General features: G+C 39.4%; 1 protein-coding gene across 6 annotated transcripts; it reads left to right on the forward strand.

Moving 5' to 3' along the window:
• The first annotated feature begins 232 nt into the window (after positions 1-232).
• Positions 233-27,972, forward strand: LOC148188322 (septin-7-like). Of its 6 annotated transcripts, none has more exons than XR_015777987.1 (17): positions 233-354; positions 3,146-3,252; positions 4,958-5,058; positions 5,197-5,331; positions 8,902-9,019; positions 9,997-10,089; positions 10,179-10,275; positions 11,102-11,153; positions 11,655-11,747; positions 13,624-13,644; positions 20,165-20,300; positions 21,015-21,157; positions 22,622-22,647; positions 25,199-25,291; positions 25,380-25,476; positions 26,221-26,358; positions 27,876-27,972. XR_015777987.1 is itself a non-coding variant. In XM_088084653.1 (15 exons), exons 1-14 carry the CDS (start codon positions 345-347, stop codon positions 25,246-25,248), a joined length of 1,182 nt encoding a protein of 393 aa, XP_087940779.1. In that variant the 5' UTR covers positions 233-344; the 3' UTR covers positions 25,249-25,291; positions 27,517-27,613. The 6 variants fall into 6 exon arrangements, 3 of the variants coding, with proteins under 3 accessions (XP_087940779.1, XP_087940782.1, XP_087940780.1); XR_015777988.1 differs by having other exon boundaries at positions 258-354; positions 25,380-25,884; XR_015777989.1 differs by lacking the exon at positions 13,624-13,644 and having other exon boundaries at positions 258-354; positions 25,380-25,884.
• Positions 27,973-27,999: the final 27 nt, after the last annotated feature.

A 27,999-nucleotide genomic window follows, 5' to 3' on the forward strand; every position in this document is an offset into this window, starting at 1 on the left:
TGCTTTTATTAACACAATGTTGAATAAGCACATGTAGAGTATGTATGTGAAGCTGGCGAACATTGTTAGAAAAAATATTATGAATGTACTAAAAGGGGAACATTTGGGTTCAGGTGGTTAGAAGACTGGGAGTATATTTCAGAGTTGGCAGCGCGGGATGATAAAAACTTTTTAAAGTCTTGCAGTCGAAGCTGGGGTGCAAGATTAGATTTCTGTAAATTTAATGTTGTTTTTTTTTAACTTTCTTACAGCAGAAAGAGAATCTGGAAGGATATGTTGGCTTTGCAAGCCTCCCCAACCAAGTGTACAGGGAGTCTGTGAAGAGGGGCTGTGAGTTCACCCTGATGGTCGTGGGTAAGAACACACGCTGCTCAGCCCTCTGTTTGCTCGTTTTTATATGAATCATTTCATTGTGTTTTTTGCGGTTGGCATTTGCAAATCCCTCGCTGCAGTTTGTTTTCAACACAGAGACAGAGAGGTTGTGTGTGCGTACAGTCATATTTATACACAAGGGGACATGCCCCCAGCTTTGAAGTGTTAATTGCTAAGTCAATTAATCTTGATGTCACGTCCTTGACACTGTCTCCCAGAACAGACACATTTGGTACGGATTTATCTAGCGCTCCACTCAGAGAATCAAAAATGGACACATTCTTTTAAAAATGCCTGGATGTGGTGGTTGACACGGATCCAAGATCCTCCTCGGCTGATCAGACCCTGTTTGGAGGGAAAATGTTTCCACGGGTCAAAACCATTTCCTGTGGTGGGAGCGACAGGAAATGCCTCTAAGAATAGCGCATCTCCCATTGCTTTCCACAACACTGTGTTTCGACAGGCTTTTGCTTATAGTAGGGCTGATGCATTTCTGTAACATGTTAGTGTGCAGTCTTTGTATTGCTGTTATTAGGTACTTACATTAGAACACCCTCGTGACAAGGCACTTAGATTGTGCTTCAACTCTCTGCAGCGTGTCCACTGGAAACGCTGCTGGATGGAGACCAAGTGGTCCTCCTGGGCCTGTGAATGCTTTAATGCATTGATACTCAACTTGTGGCCCACAGGCTAAATCTATCAGGGGGACAGTAAAAATAGTAATATACACATTCAGAATTGGTTTTGTACTTTGAGTGTACAGAAGGTGCCAAAGTTTATGAAAGAGCATCAAATAGAGCTTGCTTTTCAAAATAAGTGTTAGTGGAGGATCCCCCACAACCCCCAACAGGACTCCTGGCTAAGCCCCTAATGTCCTTCACTCCTAGAAATGTATCTGAGAAACGTCCCAAAATCCTTGACACATCCTAATATCTGAGAAATGCTACAAACATCCTAAAATCCTATAAACATCCAAAAAACTTAGATTCATCTTAAAATCCTACAAACATCTTAAAAGCCCAGAAATGTCCTAAAATCCCCAAAAATTCTTAAAATCCTAAAAATGTCTTGAAATCCTAGAAATGTCCTAAAATTGTAAATGTGTCCTAAAATCCCAGAATTCTTCTAAACATCCTTAAGTTCCATTGTGTCCTAAAATCATAGAAACATGTATGGAGATGCTGCGACTGGCCCCTGGCCTCCTTTCATTTTGCAAAAGCGGCCCTCAAGGAAAGCCAGTCCATGCTTCCTGCTTAGATGTGTTTGCAACAAACAGCTTCATTTTGGGAATAATTTCAGAGAAGATACAAATGGCATTACATCTAGGAACAAGGAAAAGTCCTCTGGGCTTTGTCGGTACTTAAATGCTCGTCATTGTTTAATGGTATCTCCCTCTTGCATGGACTCTCTCACACACACACACAATATTCAGCTTTTCTTGGCTCTGACGAGCTGTGAGCCCACATGTCCCTGTCGTGCAACGCAGTGCGTCACCAGTGTGGTGTGAAAGAGGAAAAGAGGATGAAAGAAAGAGGAAGGGAAGCAGAGAGATGGGACTGGTATTAGCAGCAGTGACTGGCACGTCGTCTGCCCACGCCTCTTGAAGCACATGACCCAACAACCTGTTCAGTTCACAGATTGCAGAGCAGCACATTTCACGGGCCTGTCACCGCTTCATATCGCAGTAAATTTAACAAGCGCATACCCACACACAGTGACGTGCCATGCATAAACCGTGCAACAAACAAGGATGCAGTGCAAGATCCACACTTTGACTGCAGCTCTGGTGTGAATGGTAGCTCGTTAAATATTGACTCGTGGCCATCAGCCAAGGCGGGCGGCATCAGTGGTCGTTTCCACTAATGATTCTTTTCATTGGGAGCTTGGAAACTGGGCGCACAATGGCTAGCCAAGCTTGAGAAGCCTCCCAGACCGCACAGCCAGTCAGCTGCACATAACAAGAGTCATTGTCTGTGTTGTTTCCTTAGCCTTTTAACTGTTAGCCCAAATGGATTAATGTCTTGGGCAAATGTCAGTCTCATCTCGGACAGACACACGGCCTTTGGTTGTGTGCAGGATGTCAACAGTGATCTTTGTGTGAATATAAAACAGGCGCTGATGCAGTGCTTTACAGTGCAGCAAACTTTCTGATTATCACCTGAAGGAAGAGGTCACTCACTACAGAAACATGATGACAGAAAACGTCCAGTTATTGTGTTAGTTTGACTAAAACTGGACTTTTAAAATACACGTGAACATGATATTCGGACTGAAAGTCAAATTTCTCAAAGTCAGACGCACCAAGATAATCTAATAAAATAAATAAAATAAATTTACTGTTTCATGTGTACGTTGTAACTGGCCAAGGTGTTCTGTGCGTGCTCTATAGTCCCTGTGCCAGACTTTGACCTGAAAGACAAACAGCATAAATTCAGAGAAGAAAGGCAGGAAAAACACAAAAGAAGACGAATGAAGGAAAACAAACGAGAAAAAAGGGCAAAGTACGTACAACTTGTTTGGTATGTGACATAATTCGTCAAGCGAAAAAGGGTCCAATGGCAACTATCTGAGAGGGGACATATCCCCACCTCCTGTAGCGGAGTCAGGCATATTTCCATCTATGAATTGATCCTCCAGCGTTGCCTGTATACTGGGACAGGAACAGAAGTCCTAATAAATGGCCTAACGTAGCGAAAATCTTAAATCAGCTTCACTGGTCATGTAAACTGACTGATGAAATGCTGATTTAATGTATGTTTTTGTTTTTTTCCAGGTGAATCAGGGTTGGGCAAATCCACGTTGATCAACTCCCTGTTCCTAACAGACCTGTATTCACCAGAGTATCCTGGACCTTCACACAGAATCAAAAAGACTGTACAGGTACGTTTGGCCACAAAAAGATCTTTGAGCTGACATGCTGCACACATTGTTTAAGAGGAACTCTGGTATTTTTCAACTGGATTTCTTGTTTTCTATGGAAAAATATTTAATTTTGCTGTAGGGTCCTGCAGCACTCTCTCAATACTGCACCTATTTCAAAAATTGTTGTTTTTAGGAGTTACCTACTGAGAAAAAAGGGTCCAGGTTCATTTAAAAAAACAAAAGTTCCCCTTAAAACACACCTGCTTTGTAAAAATGATCTGGGACAAAAAAAACACACTGAGTGGAACTGCCACAGTTTTTAATTACAGCAACAAAATAACCAAACAACATTCGATAAATGGCACAGTTTAAAAAAAACCCATCTAAATGCTGTCTTTTACTTTAGCTGTGCCTGTTTACGATTATCTAACATACCAGCAGCTTTGGCACAATCTTTATGATATTTTCTTTTAAAAATGTGTCCCTGACTAAACAGACAGAACCAACAAGTACAGATTAACTGTCTCATAGCACTTCTGTGTTAATGATATAAATGCCTTCTTATTCATCAGTTTATTTTTAACTTGTTCTCCGCCATTACATTTTTTAACAGTTACAGCAGCATTAGGACCATTAACAGACTTTACATATTGCAATGAAAACATAAATGAGTGCTCTGTTGATATAACATTGTGATGAAGATTGTTACAGTGCCAGAAAACCTGCTTTGTGAAAACTGTTATCTTTTCCTTTCTCTCCGTACGTCATCCGAAGTAGTCACTACAAAGGTTTAACATCAGCAGACATCGTCTAAATATTAAAGAAAGCTATTGTACTTTTAGATTTATGTTTATATGACTTAACCAAGTTTACCAAACTGTAACGAGGTTTGATTGACGCTTTAGGAAGTGCAGTAAAACCTCTGAGAGTCTGACTTGTTTAAACCAACATGAGAAACTGGCAGCTGCTGCCATGAACACCTTCATCTTCGTCTTCCCTAATTACACAACTTGGTCCTGAATCTCGAGTGCTGCACTTGTATCAGTCTGGCTCCTGACTGACAGCGCTGCTATCTCCACATGCTTGTGTGTCGTTTCTGGCTTCTTAGCATAGTTAGCTAATAGCACAGTGTGACATGGCGTGTTGCTGCATGCTGCAAGCTTAAAGTGTTTTTATGTGAAATACACCGGGTTCATACGGTCATGACAAACCTGGAATTTGCAGAAAGTAGTTTCCAGGCCGGGAACAGTTTTGGAAAACTAAATGTACCCTTAAAAATTATGGAAAAGTCAAAATAAAAATTTAGAATAAGTATTATTAGTATTATTATTAGTAGTATTATTTGACATGCCTCCATGTTTTTGCACCAGCCCCTCCTCTCTCATAAAAAAGTGCCTGTTATATTTGAATATTAAGTCTTGTTTTGAATTCATTATTTGAATTTATTATTTTTTGGATAACATAAAAAAGCTATTATTAATTAAAAAGAACAGATAAGTAGTCTCAATGGTCTTTTCAGAGAATGTATGGTCTTTAAAATTTGCCTCAAAGTCACAGAAAATTTATTGGTAAAAATGTGTTCTGAACCCTGAAATTATGATCCTGGATGTTAATTACTTGCCTTCCATATAGTGTTTTTTTATTTTTGTTGTTAATTAAAATATTTAATCAATTTAAGGCAGAAATAAACACAATATGCCCTTGTTTCTGTCTCCTGTGCCAGGTGGAACAGTCAAAAGTTTTAGTTAAAGAAGACGGCGTCGAGCTGCTGCTCACCATCGTCGACACTCCAGGGTTCGGAGATGCCATCGACGACAGCGGCTGGTAAGGATCGCCACAACTCAAACTCAGCACTGATACTTCATTTATGATCCTTGAAATACCAAATGTACTCTCCGACATTCCTAATTCAAGAGGTATTTTGTGAGGATTTGTTTCTAACGAGAAATTTCTGTTGTGCAGCTGGCAGCCCATCATTGACCATATTGACAGCAAGTTTGATGACTACCTGAACACCGAATCCCGGGTGAACAGACGACAGATGCCCGACAGCCGGATCCACTGCTGTCTCTACTTCATCAACTCGTTGGGACACGGGTGAGTCTGGGAGACAAAATCATAAGACTGTTTAATTCTACGAATGCTAAGCATCGGTATTTGCCTCTTTGACTGCAATCAGAATATCTGCAAATTAGATGACGTTTTCCGATGGCTCTGACCGATTTTTTTCTGTTGTCACATCAAACTAGCACAGGCTAAAAAGCTTAAACTGTTTGTGATGAGATCGCTGGTAACAGCCAGCATCCTGGGGACAATAGGAAATGTGTTTGGGTTCCCCCCGGATGACTTGAGGACCTAAGGTCAAGAAAGTTGTTTCAGAAATGCATATGATCCGATTTCTGCTTATTCAAAAGTCCTATAATGGAAGGCTGAATAATGCTTAAACTGTATCTTTTTATAGTGTAGATTTGATTGTTTTCCTAGTAAAAAATGGGAGTAAATGACAAAATAAACAATACAAAAATATCAGTATCAACTTTTGGCAAAATTCTTATTTTAAACAATTGTAACTGCCCAGAATTTCACCTTTTGTGCATCCTTATTAAGTTTATAAGAAAATTAATATCTTTTTTAATGCTCTCATAGAGTGCCCTGCACTGCTCATGTTGTAGTATGAGCAGATCCCGTAAGAATCAAGCTCCTGAACTGTCACAACAGGACAAGAGGATGAATGTGATGAATGAAAAGGGCTGGAGAAAGGAAAACGTTGGAGGGAAAGGGGGAACACTAAGAGGAAATAAGTCAAAAATAGTGTAAGGAGGGAAACGAGAGGTCAAGAGTCCCCTAAAGGTCAGGGTGGCAGGTTTGTGACTGCAAGTGATGGTCACTGGTTCAGGCCTCTGTGCAGTCTGGACAGTCCAGAAAAGCTCCTCCTCTTCCTCCTTTAGCATTTTGCAACTCCCCAACTGCCTCTGGAGCAGCTCTGCAGCCACAGCATGAATCTGGTGTCACGCAGGGCCGCTCGCGAGTGTGTGCGCAGTAAATGTGTCATACTCTATCTCCTACAACTGCTCCCCTCAGGCCTTTACTGTAAATGAGAATGTGAGACTGCTTGTCGTGCAAAGTAAGGGTTAAAACTTGTAAAAGTGGACAAAAAAGGAGGACGCAGGCCGTGCAGATGAAGACGCTGGCAGAAAGCCCGGCTGATGATACCGATCGCTGAATGTTTCATAAAGAGAGGACTGTGAGGAATTTTAACTGTTGTGCTTATTTTTTCACAAGCCACCAGATCGTCCCGCTCACATGTGCTCATCTTATCTTTTTTTTCACAAGTGTACGTGTCCTGTGTGATTCACAGTGCAGTCCAACAGCAGAAAGTGTGGGAGTAGTGAAATATCAGAGAGAAACTTCAGAGGTTACTTCCTGCGTTTTGAGTCAATAACTGATCTAAATGCATGTATGGGTTTACTCTTGGAAACCTTTAAAAAAGCATTTTTAAATGATTTTTTGTTCATTGTTCACTTATCTTCATTGTCATTAAGACATGATTTCACACGCAAAATAAATGTTTTTCCTAATATAGAAAAAACAAAACAAAAAGTTAAGCAAAAAATATATAAATATATAAATAAATGATGTACATTTTAGCTGTTGACCTGAGAAAAGAAAAAAAAAGAAAAAATGCATTTTTCTCTTTTTGTTTTTACTTTTTCTGAGGTCATTTTTCTGCACCTTTTTACAAATTTCTTGCGAATTTCAGGCTATGTCTTAAGTTTCTCATTGTCTTTTTGCCATGTTTTTTTAAAGAAATTTGCTCAGGTTTCAAAGGGTTAAAATTGTGCTAATATGAAGGCCTGCCCCTTGTCGAGGCTCCTAAACTTTTTAAAAATACAGAAGGAGCTCACGCTGTTTGTCATTAGAGGACAGGATAGTGGTGTGTTTGTGTGTGTGGAGCTGCCTTATTTGTGTGTATGCAAATGTCCAGCGTGTGCTCACATGTCCTCAGAGCTGTTGACCGTGACTTACTGTAAACAACGATGAAGACTCTGTCCTCCTCTCGCCTCTTTTTTTTCCTTCCTTCCTCGGTCTGTCCGTCCTCTGTAAGACATTGTGTTTGTACAAGCCTGTCCTCTGTCCCCACACAAGCAGCGCTTTAGCCTTGAGGATGGGCAGCGTATGTTCTGTCACACACACAGAGAGCGTCCCCTCACGACACCAGCTGACTGCTCTCACGCAGCAGCACGACCTCCAACACCGAGAGACAATCTGAACATTGAACTCGCAGCTGAACTCTGCTGACGGGTTTTTCTCCAAGGCTGAGGAAAAATCACCCACGTTAATCTGTCAAATCATTAAACGTGGCCTTCCTCAAACTGCGGTTTAACCCAAATGTGAGACGTTTTTGACATTGTGCACATCAAAGTATTGCTTAATCTATGCAATTTATTGATCAGTTGATTGCCACAACTTCTGTGGCTTCACTAATGTGAAAATTTGCTGCTTCTCTTGGTCATAATAGTGACCTAAATAGCGTTCGATCAGCGAAAACAAGACATTTTATGAGTGGCTCGAGTGTTTTGTGATTGCGGTTTTTTTCCCCAGTATTGCCAATATCTGGGTTTTATCCTGTTTTTTATGACAATCATGACATTTGAAGGTGTCACTCTAGGTTTCTGTAATGTGATCCACATTTGTCACTATTTTCTGGCATTTTGTTGACCAATTCATTGGTTTTATTGTAATTAATGTATAATCTGATGTGATGTATTTACAGATAATGCTGAGATTATCCATCATATAGTGTTATGGTGATTTTTTAAAAATGTTTTCCTCCTCAAAGGGCGTGCTGATGTGTGTATGACTGCTCATTATTTGTTTGGATTATGATAAAAGTTAACTATTTTGAGAGCAACATGATCAGTTAGGTCACCTGTTAATGATGCTTGTAGGATGCTTTAAACAATAATTAATCTGATAAATTGAAATCAGTGAAGTAGTTTTTATTGTTGCTCTTCTTTGGGAAGGGCAGTCGCTGTCAGCTGCTGCATTCAGGTTTTCTTAAGAGCGTCAGTGCAGCGCTGAGCTGCAGGCTGACCTGCATTTCTGTTGGCGATGTGACAAAACATCCCACTCTTCAAACTACCAGAATCAGATTCTGCTTGAGGGCAGATTCTGACTCAGAGGGATATTTCCACTGTGCCCTCAAAGAATCAAATGAAAATTAAGTTATGCTTTTTAACCAAATGCAAAGCTTTAACTCAATAAATTAGTCATGTCAAATGGTATTTATACAGCTCCAAAACAGCCAAGTATAGCGAGGCTTTCTCACGACTACAAGGTCATTTTCTTAGACATTACAAACATCATTTGTGCGTCACAGAGGTTTTCTTTATTTGGGTATAACTCAACTTATTCTTGTGCTGTCTAAGGAAGACATAAACAAGAACATTGATGAAATGTAAATTCAAAAGCCTGTCAGCTCCAAAATATCCAATTTCCTGTTTTAATGACAAAGGAGCAGCAACAGTTTGATGATGTTGTTCTTAAATGTGTTAGATTTAAGTTATCAATACTTATTTCAGGCTACAGAGTGATTCAGAATGATTTAACACAACTTGCTGCAACCAGTTGAGCAACATGCTAAGCTGTGTTTTTATCTCCACGCAGACTGAAGCCCTTGGACATTGAATTTATGAAACGGTTACACGAAAAAGTGAATGTCATCCCACTGATTGCAAAAGCGGACACCCTCACCCTTAAAGAATGTCAGCAGTTAAAGAAAAAGGTCAGTGGTTTCCACAGCTGCACACTACTGCAGAAAAAGTATCCCAGAGCATTTTTTCACTGTAGTCATCGGTGTGATGGTGAAAATGTGCATCACGAAGCCAAATAAAGAGGACCCTCTGTTGTGTTACAGATCTTTGTGCAGCGACGTTCTGCTCTGTGGGGAAGGTTTTTCTGTAAATTAAACATGCGTATGAATATAAGCCAAGAAAAGAGAAGAGACTGGTAGTTTCTTGAAGAAGCAGAAATGCAAACAGTTTAATTTTTGCATTGTGCTTTTGTGTGATGTTTTATTTCATCATACACAGTGAGTCAGACAGTGTCGAGAAGACAGGTGTGACCCAAAACGACAGCTGTCATCTCCTCCTAAGCACCGATCCAAATACATCTGCTCTGAGTTTAAACGAAAGACTGTATAAGTAAGAGAGATATAAAGAGAAGAAATCACTGAAAAGTTTTCAGACTTGTGTTCCTGCTGCTGTCGACCGTTTACCTCTTCTGTGACGTTGCATGGACGAACAGCCCACACTCACAAAGTTTAACAGAAAAGCAGACCTTTGTTGCAGCAGTGTGCTCACTGGCAATGGGAATGCAGTCTGTTGCTCTTTTATTTAGCATTTAGCCATGTTTGAAAAAAATGTTTGAAAGACCAGTGTGCACGTGCTAATTTGGGAGAAAGGGATGCAAGTGTAGCTCAAGAGTCATGGCTCAATGCAGGTCGGTGCTCATGATGACGAGCCCACAGCAGTGTTTATCGCTTTGTCGCTCGGACACAAAGAGGCACAGTGCACTTGTGTAAGCTTGGAGGACGACGTATAACCTACAGCTCCTACTATAACCATACGTCATCTCCCTGTTTTTAACTTTGAGCACAATATTTAAGTCATATTTGGCAAATATTGTTAAGAAATGGCTTTTAAAATTATGAAATATTATAAAAATTACAATTTACTTGAGTGATCTTCTCTTTCGTTTTAGATCATGCGAGAAATAATGGAAAACAAAATAAAAATCTACGAGTTCCCAGAGACGGGTGATGAGGAGGAGAACAGTCTCTGTTGGAAAATAAAGGTACTGTATGTCACCTGATACGTCGTATAACATAAATGCATTCGTTTACACTCTTGCATTAATAATGCCATTTATTCTTCCCATCCCAGGACAAACTGCCGCTGGCTGTAATCGGCAGTAACATTGTCATCGAGGTGAACGGCAAGAGGGTCAGAGGGAGAGAATACCCCTGGGGGGTTGCAGAAGGTATGAAAGTTTAGTTAGTTAAACATTAACGCAGAGAAAACAGTTTAAGATGCTGATATCAAGTTAAAGAAACGGTAGAAAAAGTAAGACATTAGATGTAAGAGAGAACGAGTGTTTCATACGGAGGCTGTCAGCGTTAACAGCAAGGCTGTAAGCGTTGTGTTAATTGCGATGTGATTAAGGTCTGAAATTAACTGTAAAGTTTTTTTAAATCATGTAGACATTTCTGTCTGTCTGTGCTGGGCTGCGTGTGATGATGATACTGGTATCATATAAAACTAGAGGACCTGAAGAAACCAGAGGTACCAAACATGTCATGTCAGCTGCAGCAGGTCAAGGGTCGTTTGACTTCTGACCTCAAGATAACTGAATAAAAACGTGTTCTTTGGGTCCCCATAAGTCTGCTCTTTACAGACAGGCCAACTTTATGCTTAGTCCTATAGTTTTTTTGGGGCTGACATTTGATTCCTAATCAAGACAATCTGGTAAGAACTACTTTAATTACTTGGACTTCAAAACAGTTTTTTTAATGCAAAATAATGGAACTAAAATCATGATTCAAAAAATGCAATAAATCTCAATTAACAATAGAAGTTTGCAATTAATCACAATTTTAAAAATCTGCTTTTTGGTATCCAACACGTGAGAAAAGTGGGACATTTTTGAGCATCATGAAAGAAGAACATTCCTGAAAAAAACAGCATTACTTATGCTCCTGTTTTCTTCTGCATCAAGTTCAAGATGTTACTCGGTGTCTGAGGTACAAACAAGGTCACTCATTTACTTTATTATGATAACTGACTGACTTTTTGTGTTTTTTTTATAGTTGAAAACACAGACCACTGCGACTTCACCATCCTCAGGGACATGCTCATCAGGTACGGAGAAAAAGGAACATGTCGAAAAACACTTTAAACTATCAGGCAGATCATTAGCAGCAGGGATGTGCCTTATCGACTGTCAGGGTACTACCCGTGTGGTTTTTAGTATGATCAAAAAATTAAAAAAAATATTGTGATAATGGCAATTTTCCAACATGTTCACATAAAGACGTCTTACCGTTACACACGGCAACAACAAGCATAGCTGAGAGCAAAATGCTACCAGTTACTGTTTTTTTTTTCAACCTAAAGAAATGATTTGTTTGTTTACTGAATATCAGTGTAATTAATAGCTTTAATATTTTTCAGTGTTATGTCACATGATTGAGAGTAACGAGTATTAGTATTAGAGTATTAGTCCACCCCTAATAAACAGAGCATCTATAAAGACTGTTAAGTGGTTTTATTATGTAAGGTCTGACTGTAATTAAAAGAGCAGTTGAAACATGACTCATGGAGCATTTGAAATAGCTTCAATTCTTTGCCGTCTCTCCGCAGAACTCACATGCAGGACCTGAAGGACGTGACAAACAACGTCCACTACGAAAATTACCGCAGCAGGAAGCTGGCTGCTGGTCAGCTGTCCACAAAGTAAGTACAGCAGATGCAGGATAAGTGCACTGATATATAATGATATCCAACAGCTGCTTTATTTATTTACGAAGCCACTTTACAACACCGTTAAAGTTTGGGGGATTAAGTTCACCAACCAAATGCTGCAGAATACTTGCTGAATCAATCAGGAGTTTTAACAACCAGTGATCACCTGGAGGCTGTTGTCAAGAATTTAAATGATTTATACAGATGCACTCATGATTCCATTAGTAGGTTTTTCTGGCTTTAAATTGACCTAAATTTCACAGTTGCATCTGTTGAACCAATTGTGATAAATTTGTGAAACAGGGTCTCTGCAGGTCTTGAACAAATCTTTATAAAGAACCATTAAGTAGGGCTGCAACAGCATGATTTCTCACAGTACAGTAACCGTCTCAGAAAACTGCACCGCGTCACGTTCTTATTGTCAGTAACAATAACCGAGAGGGTTTTTTGGTTTGGTCTATTTTTTATTTTATTAATAAATTGATTATATTATATTAATATTTATAAATGTATTATATTATATTTGTTATATTACATTTATTTTATATTAAAACATAGGTTTTCAGACTACAGCAAATGGTTTCACAGTATACCGCTGCAATCCTCGCATCGAATTGAGTTTCTTCAAATAAAAACAAAATAACATTCAGTTGAAATAACACTTCATGAAATATTTTCTTTTATATATCTGTTATATAATAATACATGATCATTTTGTCTGTCAGCTGACGCTGCTTGCCACAGAAGCTTTGAGGCTCATTGTCAGTGTCAGTTTGAGCAAAAACTTTAATTTACTCAGAATAGTTACTAATTAATTAGTTTTTTTAATTGCTGAGTTTCAATAGTTAATTGCTATAAATTGCATCTTTATTGTGTTTATAAGACTGTAAAAGTGTCCCAATATGCCAACCTGAGGACGTCCCTCAGTCTTCCACCATGTTGGCTGGTCTGCAGTCAGTTTTCACACACTGCAGAGCTGTAGTTAACTTTTTCAATTTAGTTTCTAGGTCACATTCATGTAATGTCATTGGTAATTATTGTTATATACTGCTGGGAATTACAGAAAAAATACATCTAGGCCCTATCGTCCCTCCTGGTTTTCCATCATAAGTCGATACTTCTGCCAGTGTGATAGTGAAACAGGTATTAAATTGCATTTATTGTACTTGGATTTTTTTTAAAGTCATGAAAGATTTCGTTTTTAACTTTGTGATCCTGCAGAGACCCTGATGAAGCAATATGAGACATTTGGTTTGGAGAAAATGATTGCAGATGGCTGATTCATATTCTGATTATTTACCTCTGTCTAATTTATTTAGGTGTTTAGGTTCCAGGTAAAAGGAAAAGTCTCAGTTTGGGGAGTTCATTCATCACCTGTTGGTTCTCTGTTTGTGATGTTTAACACTCAGTGATTCTGCTTTTGTCGTAGCCTCTCACTGTGCCACTTTGCATAAAATCATGCCACTGATTTTCATACGTTTTCATTCAAAGCACCGCGCCGCTCTCTCGTTCATGTAGACACAAGCAAACGTCTAACTCACTAAGCCGAAATTCTAGCTGAACCGAGGCCTCACACTGCTGATGCTAACACACAGCTCAACATTTGGCAAACTCTGCTGATGTATTTGACACCCAGCTCACAAAGCCCACATTGTTGTTTTTTCCAAGCTTTCTTTTTTTCCATTTACAGCAAAAATGTCACTGAAATCACAGAAATAGACTGTAGTTTTATTTCAGTGCATGACCTCATTGTTGCATGCTGTGTGTGTGTGTGTGTGTGTGTGTGTGTGTGTGTGTGTGTGTGTGTGTGTGTGTGTGTGTGTGTGTTTGTGTGTGTGTTTGGTTGAATGTGTTTTTGTTTTTTTAGACTTGACACAGTTGAAGGAATGTAAGTACTCATTTTTTTTCACCTATATTTTAGACCCTTGTCTTACTCTTCCTCTACTCTCCCCTGTTGGCTGCATTTAGGCATTTTCCCTGTTGTCTGTTTTAGGTCTGCCGCCTCCTCCTCCTCATAATCCCCACCTCACCCTACCCCACCCTCCCACCCCCCTCCCCGACTCCCGACTCCCCGATATTTCAATGAACAGGTGGTGGAAACAATAATAATTTCCACATTTTTGAATTCTTTTTAATTTTTCATTATTTGTAAATAAAAACCTTGAATTCTTTGCACTAATGTTTTCACTGTTACTGCTGGAGTGATAACAGAGACCTGTAGATGTGTGGAGTGGTTAAAAATGATTAGGAGATGCACGGCTTTGACTTAATTCCCTTATTTTGACATTACTTAAAGCTACAATTTAATCTGTAATAATGAGATACAGAGGAAGGTCCCTTTATTAGTCATTTTTTAAACAAAGGCTAAAAAAACAAAATTTAAATTGTCCTTGACGTTGCTACATCTTTGAGTTAAAGGCTGAGTTGATAAAAATCAGCAGCTAATGTAAAAATTCCATCCAGTTGCTCGGGCATGTTGCTGCTGAATTTGCATCACAGTCTTGAGTCCTTATGGCTCCCAAACTAACTAGATTTGTGTGACAAGCCCCTCAACTCTTGGTGTCAAATCCCAACTACTTCTCTTAAGGTGTCAAAATTCAGGAGTGAACTCGAGTTGTCCCGAATATCATTTCTAGGCTCCAAAGTTTCAGCACTGATCCACAGCAAACTGTTGTCAGGGAGACACGGTACGCCAGCAGCTGACGCCCGACGGTTTCAGCGTCAGGTTACGAATGGGCACATTATTATAGACCCACAAATGACTCATAATAAACTCCAGCTAATCTAACATATGTGATGGATTTCTTTTCTCACAAACATTGAAATTTCATTCATCTTCTCCAAAAAATTAAAAAAATCAAATTCCTAAATTGAAATGAAAAACAAACATCCATGGATATTCGTGGCGTTCTTATGTTCATAAAAAAACTGTAGAAGTCATGGAATTTACACATTCAACACATTTTCTGGACCTGTAAAAATAAAAACACTGAAATCTCTGGAAAAGTCAATGGTAACTGAAAAATGTCCATGTAACATAACATGACGGCAAATGAATTTTCTGTAGCTGACAATGTAGCTGTTCATTGTGTGATGTTTTGTTTACCATCACACAAAAAAAACATTTTGGGTCCTTGAGAAGTCATGCAAAAGTATTTATTTTTTATTATGTTTTATGAATAATTTGTTCATCAAGTAATTTAATTATTTAGTTTTTATGATGGCACATTTGGTCCTCCATATCATTGAGGGTCCCTCTCTTGTCGTCACTCCTGTAATCTCAGTAAACGTCTCCACACACATCAGAACGGGTCTCTGAGCACTAACCCTGCAATGAAGCATCCAGATGAGCTTCACTAACATTTAACCCACAACCTGCACTAACAGCCGCTGCTCCAGGCGTCTCCCATCACCCTCTGGGTTCCTCCTCTGGGTTCCTCCTCTGCCTCTCTAAAGGCTCATGGTTGGTTTCCTGTTCCTGTCACAGCCTTGTTGGAGCCCATCGTTCCTCAACGTTCACCTCTCGCTCTGTTTTCCCTCCTGCACCCCGACGTGTTGTATTTCTTTGGGAAATGAGGGTGAATGTTGTCATGATACAGGTTGTGCGGCGTCTGTAGGCGAGTTTACATTAACCCTCAAATTGTGCAAATTGAAATTGGGAATGTAGAATGCGTCTAATGGAAACATGTCAGTATTGGAAAAAAACTCAGATTTATCAAAAAAAAAAAAAGGTTTTTATACTTGTATGAGGTGGTATTTCAGGCAATTCGAAAAAGCCATATTTTGCAAAATTGCATTGTCACTTTTATAGGTCACATGATGTACAACATGATGTGTGAACAGAAGAAGAGACCAAGATCTTTCATGATCCTTATTTGATACAAAGAAATTACAGCGATATTAGATTAATCACAGCAGTAAAATGCCAGTAAGACCTCCAAGCAGATATGAGTGAGGGGGGCTCGCCTTTCCATTATCGCTCGCATTAAAACGCCTACGTCACCTTCAAGTGGAAATAATGACAGCTAGTGTGGTGGCTGCAATAGAGATAAACCTGCTAATGTGTTGAACGTCCGTTGTAATGCTTCTTGGAACATTATCACCAGGGAAGTCTCAACACGTCACTCATGGACATTTTTAAAAAATCGCTCAAGTTTTGCACAAATCTGAAATGGAAATCCGCTGTTACCTCTTGGAGACAAAATTTTGCATGTTTTACTTTGTCCTGTGTAGTGAAAGCAGGTGTAAGTAAAACATGCTCCTCAAGTCAAGTCAACTTTATTTATATAGCACATTTCAAACAACTAGTCAAGTCAGTTTTATTTATAGAGCCCATTATCATAAAACATGGTTTGCCTCAGAGGGCTTTACAGTTTACGACAACCCTCTGCCCCTAGACCCTCACATCATCCAAGGAAAAACTCCCGAAAAGGAACCCCTGAAACGGGGGAAAACAAAAAAGGAAGAAACCTCAGGGAGCGCCGTAGAGGATGATGAGGGATCCCTCTTCCAGGACGGACAGACGAGCAATAGATGTCGTAAATAACAAATGAAATACAATCATGGCAAAAAGGAAAGAGAAAGGGGGGCGGGGGGGGGGTGCATGTCATATTACAATAACGGTAGGTGTGAAATTATTAATTGCTCTCTGTGATCATGTTGAGGGAGATGATAACAGTCTCATGCATATGTTGATAGGGAGGAGTCCAAAGGCAAGATCACAGCATCGGCGCAACCAGGACCAGACCACGATCAGGGCGAGCGGGGGGCACAGTATCAGTACAGCCACAGCACGAGCACAACCAAAGGCAGGGTCGCAGCATCAGCACAGCTATCACCACGGTCAGGCACAGTCAAGGTTACGGCCAGGATCCGGGAAAACTAGGAAACAAGGGAGCAGGAACGCTCCCGAGAGGCAACGGGATTAGCGTAGTGCAGTTCAACAGACCCAGGCTTCTTAATCGTGAGACCCTAGGTTTACCAAAGTGCTTTACAGGGTAAAAAGGCAAATAGAAGACATCACACAACCTAAAAAAATATCTACATTATCGGCAATATCAACAAAAACAGTAAAATCTGTTGGGATAAAAACATTTTCATCTTAAACCAAGTAGGACTAGACTGGAGTGCAGCACCTATAATCCCCACACAATTTTTTAAGCGGGACAGGAGAATTCTGTGATCGACGGTACACGTATTTTTTCAATTTCAACAAATTTAAGAAAATAGTCACAGAGGGTGGAGGACGGTGTGACAGGAGCTGTATCACAGGGGTTTATGAGAGTGTCTGCTCTGAGTTTAAACGAAAGACTGTATAAGTAAGACAGATATAAAGAGAAGAAATCACTGAAAAGTTTTCAGACTTGTGTTCCTGCTGCTGTCGACCGTTTACCTGTTCTGTGACGTTGCATGGACGAACAGCCCACACTCACAAAGTTTAACAGAAAAGCAGACCTTTGTTGCAGCAGTGTGCTCACTGGCAATGGGAATGCAGTCTGTTGCTCTTTTATTTAGCATTTAGCCATGTTTGAAAAAAATGTTTGAAAGACCAGTGTGCACGTGCTAATTTGGGAGAAAGGGATGCAAGTGTAGCTCAAGAGTCATGGCTCAATGCAGGTCGGTGCTCATGATGACGAGCCCACAGCAGTGTTTATCGCTTTGTCGCTCGGACACAAAGAGGCACAGTGCACTCGTGTAAGCTTGGAGGACGACGTATAACCTACAGCTCCTACTATAACCATACGTCATCTCCCTGTTTTTAACTTTGAGCACAATATTTAAGTCATATTTGGCAAATGTTGTTAAGAAATGGCTCTTAAAAATATGAAATATCATAAAAATTACAATTTACTTGAGTGATCTTCTCTTTCGTTTTAGATCATGCGAGAAATACAAGAGCACAAAATCAAAATCTACGAGTTCCCTGAGACGGACGATGAAGAGGAGAACAGGCTGGTGAAGAAAATAAAGGTAAAGGTACTGTATGTCACCTGACACGTGGTATAACATAAATGCATTCGTTTACACTCTTGCATTAATAATGCCATTTATTCTTCCCATCCCAGGACAAACTGCCGCTGGCTGTCGTAGGTAGCAACACCATCATTGAGGTGAACAGCAAGAGGGTCAGAGGGAGACAATACCCCTGGGGGGTTGCAGAAGGTATGAAAGTTTAGTGAGTTAAACATTAACGCAGAGAAAACAGTTTAAGATGCTGATATCAAGTTAAAGAAACGGTAGAAAAAGTAAGACATTAGATGTAAGAGAGAACGAGTGTTTCATACGGAGGCTGTCAGCGGAGTCGGAGTGATTCAAAAAATGCAATAAATCTCAATTAACGATAGACGTTTGCAATTAATCACAATTTAAAAGTCTGCTGTTTGGTATCCAACACGTGAGAAAAGTGGGACATTTTTGAGCATCATGAAAGAAGAACATTCCTGAAAAAAACAGCATTACTTATGCTCCTGTTTTCTTCTGCATCAAGTTCAAGATGTTACTCGGTGTCTGAGGTACAAACAAGGTCACTCATTTACTTTATTATGATAACTGACTGACTTTTTGTGTTTTTTTTATAGTTGAAAACAGCGACCACTGTGACTTCACCATCCTCAGGGACATGCTCATCAGGTACGGAGAAAAAGGAACATGGCGAAAAACACTTTAAACTATCAGGCAGATCATTAGCAGCAGGGATGTGCCTTATCGACTGTCAGGGTACTACCCGTGTGGTTTTTAGTATGATCAAAAAATTTAAAAAAATATTGTGATAATGGCAATTTTCCAACATGTTCACATAAAGACGTCTTACCGTTACACACGGCAACAACAAGCATAGCTGAGAGCAAAATGCTACCAGTTACTGTTTTTCTTTTTTCAACCTAAAGAAATGATTTGTTTGTTTACTGAATATCTGTGTAATTAATAGCTTTAATATTTTTCAGCGTTATGTCACGTGATTAAGAGTAAAGTTATCCCAAAAATACCCTGAAATATTGTGAAATTATTTAAGGGCATTTCGGGCTCCATTTAAGGGCTCCTCAAGTCACCCCTGAAACGGGGGAAAACAAAAATGGAAGAAACCTCAGGGAGCGCCGTAGAGGATGATGAGGGATCCCTCTTCCAGGACGGACAGACGAGCAATAGATCTCCTAAATAACAAATGAAATACAATCATGGCAAAAAGGAAAGAGAAGGGGGGGTGGGGGGGGGGTGGGGTGCATGTCATATTACAATAAAGGTAGGTGTGAAATTATTAATTGCTCTCTATGATCATGTTGAGGGAGATGATAACAGTCTCATGCATATGTTGATAGGGAGGAGTCCAAAGGCAAGATCACAACATCGGCGCAACCAGGACCAGACCACGATCAGGGCGAGCGGGGGGCACAGTATCAGTACAGCCACAGCACGAGCACAACCAAAGGCAGGGTCGCAGCATCAGCACAGCTATCACCACGGTCAGGCACAGTCAAGGTTACGGCCAGGATCCGGGAAAACTAGGAAACAAGGGAGCAGGAACGCTCCCGAGAGGCAACGGGATTAGCGTAGTGCAGTTCAACAGACCCAGGCTTCTTAATCGTGAGACCCTAGGTTTACCAAAGTGCTTTACAGGGTAAAAAGGCAAATAGAAGACATCACACAACCTAAAAAAATATCTACATTATCGGCAATATCAACAAAAACAGTAAAATCTGTTGGGATAAAAACATTTTCATCTTAAACCAAGTAGGACTAGACTGGAGTGCAGCACCTATAATCCCCACACAATTTTTTAAGCGGGACAGGAGAATTCTGTGATCGACGGTACACGTATTTTTTCAATTTCAACAAATTCAAGAAAATAGTCACAGAGGGTGGAGGACGGTGTGACAGGAGCTGTATCACAGGGGTTTATGAGAGTGTTAAAAACACTTAAAACGCAGTTTTTACAGCTTGTTGGTAATTAGACAGGTCTGTAATATTTCAAATGACACACAAAGTTTGTCCTTTTTCCTCCTTCTCTCGGCCTGCCGGCATTCACGTCTGAGAGCGCGGGTAGAGTCATTTAACCACGGCTCAGAAAGTCTTCAGTGCGTTTCAATTTCAAAGGGGCAGCAGAGAGTCCAAAGTGCAGGTCGAGTTAAAAAGAGTTAAAAGCTCATCATGACCTCACGCTCATGTCTCTTTATTGCCTTTATAAATCAGTTTTTAAATGCTAAAATAAGATTCCTCTTTGCAGAATTTTAATTTTTTTCAGCAGTCGTGACATTTATAATCTGATCAGTCAATGTTGAAAAACTGAAGCTCTAATCATGACAACTCGATGCAAACCGATGAGCACGCCTTTCATACTCTGTAGAGCTGCTCTAAATCTGTGTGTGTTTTACGTGTGTGTGTGTGTGCGCGCTTCATCTCTCGTCGTGCAGGAGTCCCCTGGCTCAGATGGAGGAGGAGCGACGAGAGCATGTGACCAAGATGAAGAAGATGGAGATGGAGATGGAGCAGGTGTTTGAGATGAAAGTCAAAGAAAAAGTGCAGAAGCTCAAAGACTCTGAAGCTGAGGTAACACACACACACACACACACACACACACACACACACACACACCTGTCTGAGCTCCTTCCTCTCGTGCTGACGTGTGTCGGCGGTTAGAAGTGTGACTGAGCTTTTTTATGAGTGTGGTGTTGATTTGTTTAAACGGACGTCCTATTTTTTAGTTCCCTTTTTCTGTAACTGTGTGTGTTACTTATTTGTCTGTAAAATCAAATGTTGGATTTAGGTCCGCTCACATGTGGGTTACCTGTCGGGGCGGGAATCACCAGAAACCTGCTGATACATTATCACAGTCCAAAGGTCACAGTTTTTCTAATATGACACAGCAAACGAAGCCGAACTAACTTAAAACAAATAAAGGAAACATAACATTTACCTTCCCGTGAAAATCCTGATAACATAATGTTGTTATTCTAGACAGAGGATAAAAAGTTTGTGCATTTTCCCATTTTTGTCTCTGTTAAACAAGCTGAACATTTATCTTTTCGGGTTATTGTGCTTGAAAAAAATATTTCAGTACCATCAGCGTCTCTGATTTGTATTTGATGCAGTTCTGTTTTTATCTGTTTAAATGCTTCTTACTCTTAAATTTAACCAGAGAGGCTTTTGTGTTGTTAAAAGCTGCAGAATTGACATAATGTTGTCTACATTTCGCTGTTAAACTGCATGTGAGACTGTGCTCGTGTATTGACGTCGTCCTCTGTCCTGTGCGTCTCTCTGCAGCTTCAGCGGCGTCACGAGCAGATGAAGAAGAACCTGGAGGCTCAGCACAAGGAGCTGGAGGAGAAGAGACGCGTGTTTGAGGAGGAGAGAGCGAACTGGGAGGCCCAGCAGCGCCTGGAGCAGCAGAAACTGGAGGCCTCCAGGTACAGCCGAAACCTCACGGCACACTTTTAACGGTTCAGCTGTTTGTTGTAAAAGACCCCAAACATTTAAGCACCTTATACCTAACCATTATTTACAATGAGGTTACAGGTATTCTTTAGATTATTTTTACTTTATCTCTTTTTTTTGCAGTCATTTCCTATTTTTGTTCTTTTACTTTGCTATTTTGTGCTATTTTCAGGTGATTTTCTTGTAGGTTTTTACATATTTCTTGCCAATTTTTAGTGCATTTCTTGCTGAGTCACAGATTGCTTTTTTTTCATGTTTTTGTGAGAAATCAAGTTAATAGGCTTTAAAGGGTTAAGATGAGCAGTTTTCATGAAATTGTCAAAACCTAGCATTTTTAATTTCTTAAGAACATGACAATGATGTAATATACAAGAAATGTTTTTTTTAACCCTATAATACTCACACCAAGAAAAGCCTTGGCAAAACATTATACATTATAGACCATAGAACGTGTTAATAAAATGCATCAATTCATTAAGAAAAAAAAAATCCTAGTATAATGCATGTTCAAAAAAGCAGAAGTCAGGATAATATAATAAAAATCTGAAAATAAAAGAAACTTCATACAATAACCAAGTGAAAATAAACAAAATTAAGTAGATACAGATAATAAGTCTAGTTAAAAAAAAGCATTTGCATAAAATATACAGTAAAAACGTGAGTGTTGTGTAATAGCAAACTGAAAATTAAAATAACTTCATACAATTAACAAATTAAAATAAACAGAATTAAATTGATACGAAAAGAAATAAATCTTGTAAAAAAATCTATAGTAAAAAAACAAATTGTCAGTGTTAAAGAATAGAAATCTGTAAATTTAAAAAAATCATAAAATAAACAAAATTAAATAAAAAATAAAAATAACTATTTTTTTAAATGTATAAATTAAATGGTAAAACAAGAGAATTGTCAGTGTTGTGTAATAGAAATGTTCAAAAAATCATGAAGTTTAAAAAAAAACCTGTATGGAATATATGGTAAAAAAAAAATGTCAGTGTTATATAATACAAATCTGAAAATGAATGTAACTTTATAAAATAACAGTAAAAGTAAATATAAAAATAAATAAAAAAGAACTACAAATGATGATAAATGTAGTGAGAAAATCAGTTTTAAATTCATGGTAAAAAAAATAGTCAATGTAATATAATAAAAATAGAATTTAATGGAATTAGTGAAAAATAAAAATACTGAAATCAGTCTGGGCTTTGCAGAGTTTTGAAGTGAAGCAATTCCATTGCAAAAAATGTCAATAAAAAAATTTCTTGTCACTGATAATACTCTGTCTGTCTGTCTGTGTCTGTCTGTGTCTGTCTCTCTGTCTGTCTGTCTGTCTGTGTCTGTCTCTCTGTCTGTGTCTGTCTGTCTGTCTGTCTGTGTCTGTCTGTCTGTCTGTCTGTCTGTCTGTCTGTCTGTCCGTCCGTCCTCTCTTGCAGGACTCTGGAGAAAAACAAAAAGAAAGGCAAGATCTTTTAAAAGACGGCAGGACCACCCAAAATCCAGTTAATTTTTGTTTGCCAACGTTGCCGGTCAGGACACCAGTGTGTGGCACTGACATCACCCTCCTCCTCCTCTTCCTCCTCCTCCTCCTCCTCTGTCTCCCGTCTCCTCCCCATGGTCTCCAAACCTGTCCCCTGTCTCCTGTCTCTGCTCTGTCTGCCCGCACAGCTGTGCTCCTGCTCCCAGCCACCAGAGGGGGTACTATGGGTATGTGTGGAGGTGGAGGGGGTCTGAATGTACGGTCAGAGCCGCCACCACAGAGCCCCCTCGCTGCCTCCGGACTTATCATAAAAACAAATAAAAAAACACATTTTCAGAAAGGCCAAACCCATATTATTATTTGAATTGTTATTATTATTATTGATGTTATTATTATTAATATTATTATTATTGTTGTTATATCTGAATACTGTCCCCGCCCCTTCCTGCTGCTCTCCTCTTTTACACCCCAAGGTTGCTTTTAAATGAATGATGTGTACAGTTTGACGGAGAGCACAGAAAGAAACAAAAAAACAACAAAAAAAAACATAACGATGAGTCATGTTTGTACAATCAAGTCCTGGTGAGTTTTACTTCTTGTTTACAGGAATTCTGAAACAGTATATGAACATTAACCTGATCTTCCTTCGTGTATTAAAGTAAGAAGAGGAAAAGGCATTAACTAATCCTTTTTGTTTTGTTTTGAGTGTATCCGGTAAACCTTTTTAACTCCTCCTCATCAGTGTGACAGAAATGAAACGGTGTCAGCAGAAAAACCCGAAGAAAAACAATAAAATGCACCTTGGGCCTTTTTTATAGATTAAAAAAATGGCTTCTTTTTTTCTGAAATGTAACGCTTTGTTTTTTTTTCCTCTGTGTTTAGCTATTTCCACTAGCCTTGGACCACCATTTATAATGTCATAAGTGTTATATTTCACTTTAGTTTATTTTTATATATACCGAGCCAGCTGAAGTAATAACTTCTTTTGTATGTTTAGAAAATCCTCAGAGACTTGAGAGCGGCGTCCACTGTTTAACAAAACACGCTTTCAAATACAACAGTGACCCATCGACGCTTTAAAAGACAAAAACAATACTTCAACCATTCTGCGGTAACGGTCTGTGGGAAATGAAGAGTCAACACCGCAGTTTGCTTTGGCTATGTACTCCGTCTCTGTATTTTAATTTTATTTTTCATTTGTATTGTACAAAGTCACTTAATAAACCTGTGATGATATTGAGGGGTGAGATGGGCTTATTATGAAAACTGGTGTGCAGACTTGTGAGGTGGTGACGCTTTTATTTTTTTTAGTTTTTAAATGTTACTCTTGAGTTTCTTTTAATGATGCATTCAAAGCCTCCAGACTGTTTCCATCATTTTATTTTAACACTAGATGGCGCCGTTTGCCTGAAGCTTCTCTGCTTTTGCAACAGTGTGAACTTGATTCTTTAAATGTGACGTTGTAAATGAAATGATGGCAGACTGATGGCACAAATGTATTATTTTGTGTGATTTAATATCTTGAAAGACACATAAGAAAACAATTGTAGATCCTCAAATCTTCAATCTACCAGGCAGATTTCCATTTAAATAACCCTCCAATATACAATATTTAAAGGGTCAGTGTGCAGGATTTAGGGCAGCAGTGCTGCAAAATGGCAGGTCAGGGCCCATGGATGTATTATAGGTAAGTCATGTTTCTTGGATTTTAACAATGTTTCTAAGACTTTAGGATGTTTTTGTGATGTTAGGGAGTTTCAAGGATTTGGGCACATATCCAGTATAATATATTTCTAGGATTTCAGGACAAGAAACAGGTCAGTGGTTTCCACAGCTGCACACTACTGCAGAAAAAGTATCCCAGAGCATTTTTTCACTGTAGTCATCGGTGTGATGGTGAAAATGTGCATCACGAAGCCAAATAAAGAGGACCCTCTGTTGTGTTACAGATCTTTGTGCAGCGACGTTCTGCTCTGTGGGGAAGGTTTTTCTGTAAATTAAACATGCGTATGAATATAAGCCAAGAAAAGAGAAGAGACTGGTAGTTTCTTGAAGAAGCAGAAATGCAAACAGTTTAATTTTTGCATTGTGCTTTCGTGTGATGTTTTATTTCATCATACACAGTGAGTCAGACAGTGTCAAGAAGACAGGTGTGACCCAAAACGACAGCTGTCATCTCCTCCTAAGCACCGATCCAAATACATCTGCTCTGAGTTTAAACGAAAGACTGTATAAGTAAGAGAGATATAAAGAGAAGAAATCACTGAAAAGTTTTCAGACTTGTGTTCCTGCTGCTGTCGACCGTTTACCTGTTCTGTGACGTTGCATGGACGAACAGCCCACACTCACAAAGTTTAACAGAAAAGCAGACCTTTGTTGCAGCAGTGTGCTCACTGGCAATGGGAATGCAGTCTGTTGCTCTTTTATTTAGCATTTAGCCATGTTTGGCAAATATTGTTAAGAAATGGCTCTTAAAAATATGAAATATCATAAAAATTACAATTTACTTGAGTGATCTTCTCTTTCGTTTTAGATCATGCGAGAAATACAAGAGCACAAAATCAAAATCTACGAGTTCCCTGAGACGGACGATGAAGAGGAGAACAGGCTGGTGAAGAAAATAAAGGTACTGTATGTCACCTGACACGTCGTATAACATAAATGTATTCGTTTACACTCTTGCATTAATAATGCCATTTATTCTTCCCATCCAGGACAAACTGCCGCTGGCTGTCATCGGCAGCAACATCGTCATCGAGGTGAACGGCAAGAGGGTCAGAGGGAGACAATACCCCTGGGGGGTTGCAGAAGGTATGAAAGTTTAGTTAGTTAAACATTAACGCAGAGAAAACAGTTTAAGATGCTGATATCAAGTTAAAGAAACGGTAGAAAAAGTAAGACATTAGATGTAAGAGAGAACGAGTGTTTCATACGGAGGCTGTCAGCGGAGTCGGAGTGATTCAAAAAATGCAATAAATCTCAATTAACGACAGAAGTTTGCAATTAACCCCTTCGGACCCAGTGTCCTTTAGAATGGACATGACATATTTCTGTCTCTAAACCAATAAATACCCTGTATTTGAATGATGTCAGTAATGCTGGTTACTGATTGGATCCTGATTATCCAATCACAATCATTTCACGACTTTGCGCACGCTCTGAGAGAGTGACAGACATCGGACAAGACAAGCATGGAGGAGCGACTGCAGAGAGGGAGGAGTAAGTGCCCATTTTCAATCAAAAATATAAATTTATGCTCATGCTGGCCAAATGAATTTGCTGTCAGCATAATTGTAACTGTTATAAGTGATAAAATTTGAAGTTATTTTGAACATATATCGTATCATTAATTTACAGGATTTTTTCAAAGTCCGATGTCCACTGCAATGGACATCAGGAGTTGGGCGAGTTTAGCTAACACTCACGTTTTTAGTGTCAGTATATAAAGAAACAAAGTACCTGTATACTTCCAATCAGTAAAGTATGTTGTAATGCATAACAGTTCAAGAGTGAGAAAACATAAAATGAGTTGAAATGTGATTGTTTTGTTATAAGATTCAGAGAGGGACAGTGGAGAGGAAGCCCTTGGACATTGAATTCATGAAACGGTTCCACGAGAAAGTCAACGTCATCCCGCTGATCGCAAAAGCTGACTCCCTCACCCCAGAGGAATGACAACAGTTCAAGAAACAGGTCAGTGGTTTCCACAGCTGCACACTACTGCAGAAAAAGTATCCCAGAGCATTTTTTCACTGTAGTCATCGGTGTGATGGTGAAAATGTGCATCACGAAGCCAAATAAAGAGGACCCTCTGTTGTGTTACAGATCTTTGTGCAGCGACGTTCTGCTCTGTGGGGAAGGTTTTTCTGTAAATTAAACATGCATATGAATATAAGCCAAGAAAAGAGAAGAGACTGGTAGTTTCTTGAAGAAGCAGAAATGCAAACAGTTTAATTTTTGCATTGTGCTTTCGTGTGATGTTTTATTTCATCATACACAGTGAGTCAGACAGTGTCAAGAAGACAGGTGTGACCCAAAACGACAGCTGTCATCTCCTCCTAAGCACCGATCCAAATACATCTGCTCTGAGTTTAAACGAAAGACTGTATAAGTAAGAGAGATATAAAGAGAAGAAATCACTGAAAAGTTTTCAGACTTGTGTTCCTGCTGCTGTCGACCGTTTACCTGTTCTGTGACGTTGCATGGACGAACAGCCCACACTCACAAAGTTTAACAGAAAAGCAGACCTTTGTTGCAGCAGTGTGCTCACTGGCAATGGGAATGCAGTCTGTTGCTCTTTTATTTAGCATTTAGCCATGTTTGAAAAAAATGTTTGAAAGACCAGTGTGCACGTGCTAATTTGGGAGAAAGGGATGCAAGTGTAGCTCAAGAGTCATGGCTCAATGCAGGTCGGTGCTCATGATGACGAGCCCACAGCAGTGTTTATCGCTTTGTCGCCGGACACAAAGAGGCACAGTGCACTCGTGTAAGCTTGGAGGACGACGTATAACCTACAGCTCCTACTATAACCATACGTCATCTCCCTGTTTTTAACTTTGAGCACAATATTTAAGTCATATTTGGCAAATATTGTTAAGAAATGGCTCTTAAAATTATGAAATATCATAAAACTACAATGTACTTGAGTGATCGTCTCTTTTGTTTTAGATCATGCGAAATACAAGAGCACAAAATCAAAATCTCTGAGTTCCCTGAGGCAGACGATGAAGAGGAGAACAGTAGTCTCGGTCAGAAAATAAAGGTACTGTATGTCACCTGACACGTGGTATAACATAAATGTATTCGTTTACACTCTTGCATTAATAATGCCATTTATTCTTCCCATCCCAGGACAAACTGCCGCTGGCTGTCATCGGCAGTAACATCGTCATCGAGGTGAACGGCAAGAGGGTCAGAGGGAGACAATACCCCTGGGGGGTTGCAGAAGGTATGAAAGTTTAGTTAGTTAAACATTAACGCAGAGAAAACAGTTTAAGATGCTGATATCAAGTTAAAGAAACGATAGAAAAAGTAAGACATTAGATGTAAGAGAGAACGAGTGTTTCATACGGAGGCTGTCAGCGGAGTCGGAGTGATTCAAAAAATGTCAAAAAGTCATATTTGGCAAATATTGTTCAGAAATGGCTCTTAAAATTATGAAATATCAAAAAAAGTACAATTTACTTGAGTGATCTTCTCTTTTGTTTTAGATCATGCGAGAAATACAAGAGCACAAAATCAAAATCTACGAGTTCCCAGAGACGGACGATGAAGAGGAGAACAGTAGTCTCGGTCAGAAAATAAAGGTACTGTATGTCACCTGACACGTCGTAT

The sequence above is a fragment of the Plectropomus leopardus genome, chromosome 11 (assembly GCF_026936395.1).
Source record: "Plectropomus leopardus strain MGB_pleo_1.0 chromosome 11, ASM2693639v1, whole genome shotgun sequence".
In the NCBI taxonomy this organism is placed as follows: domain Eukaryota; kingdom Metazoa; phylum Chordata; class Actinopteri; order Perciformes; family Serranidae; genus Plectropomus; species Plectropomus leopardus.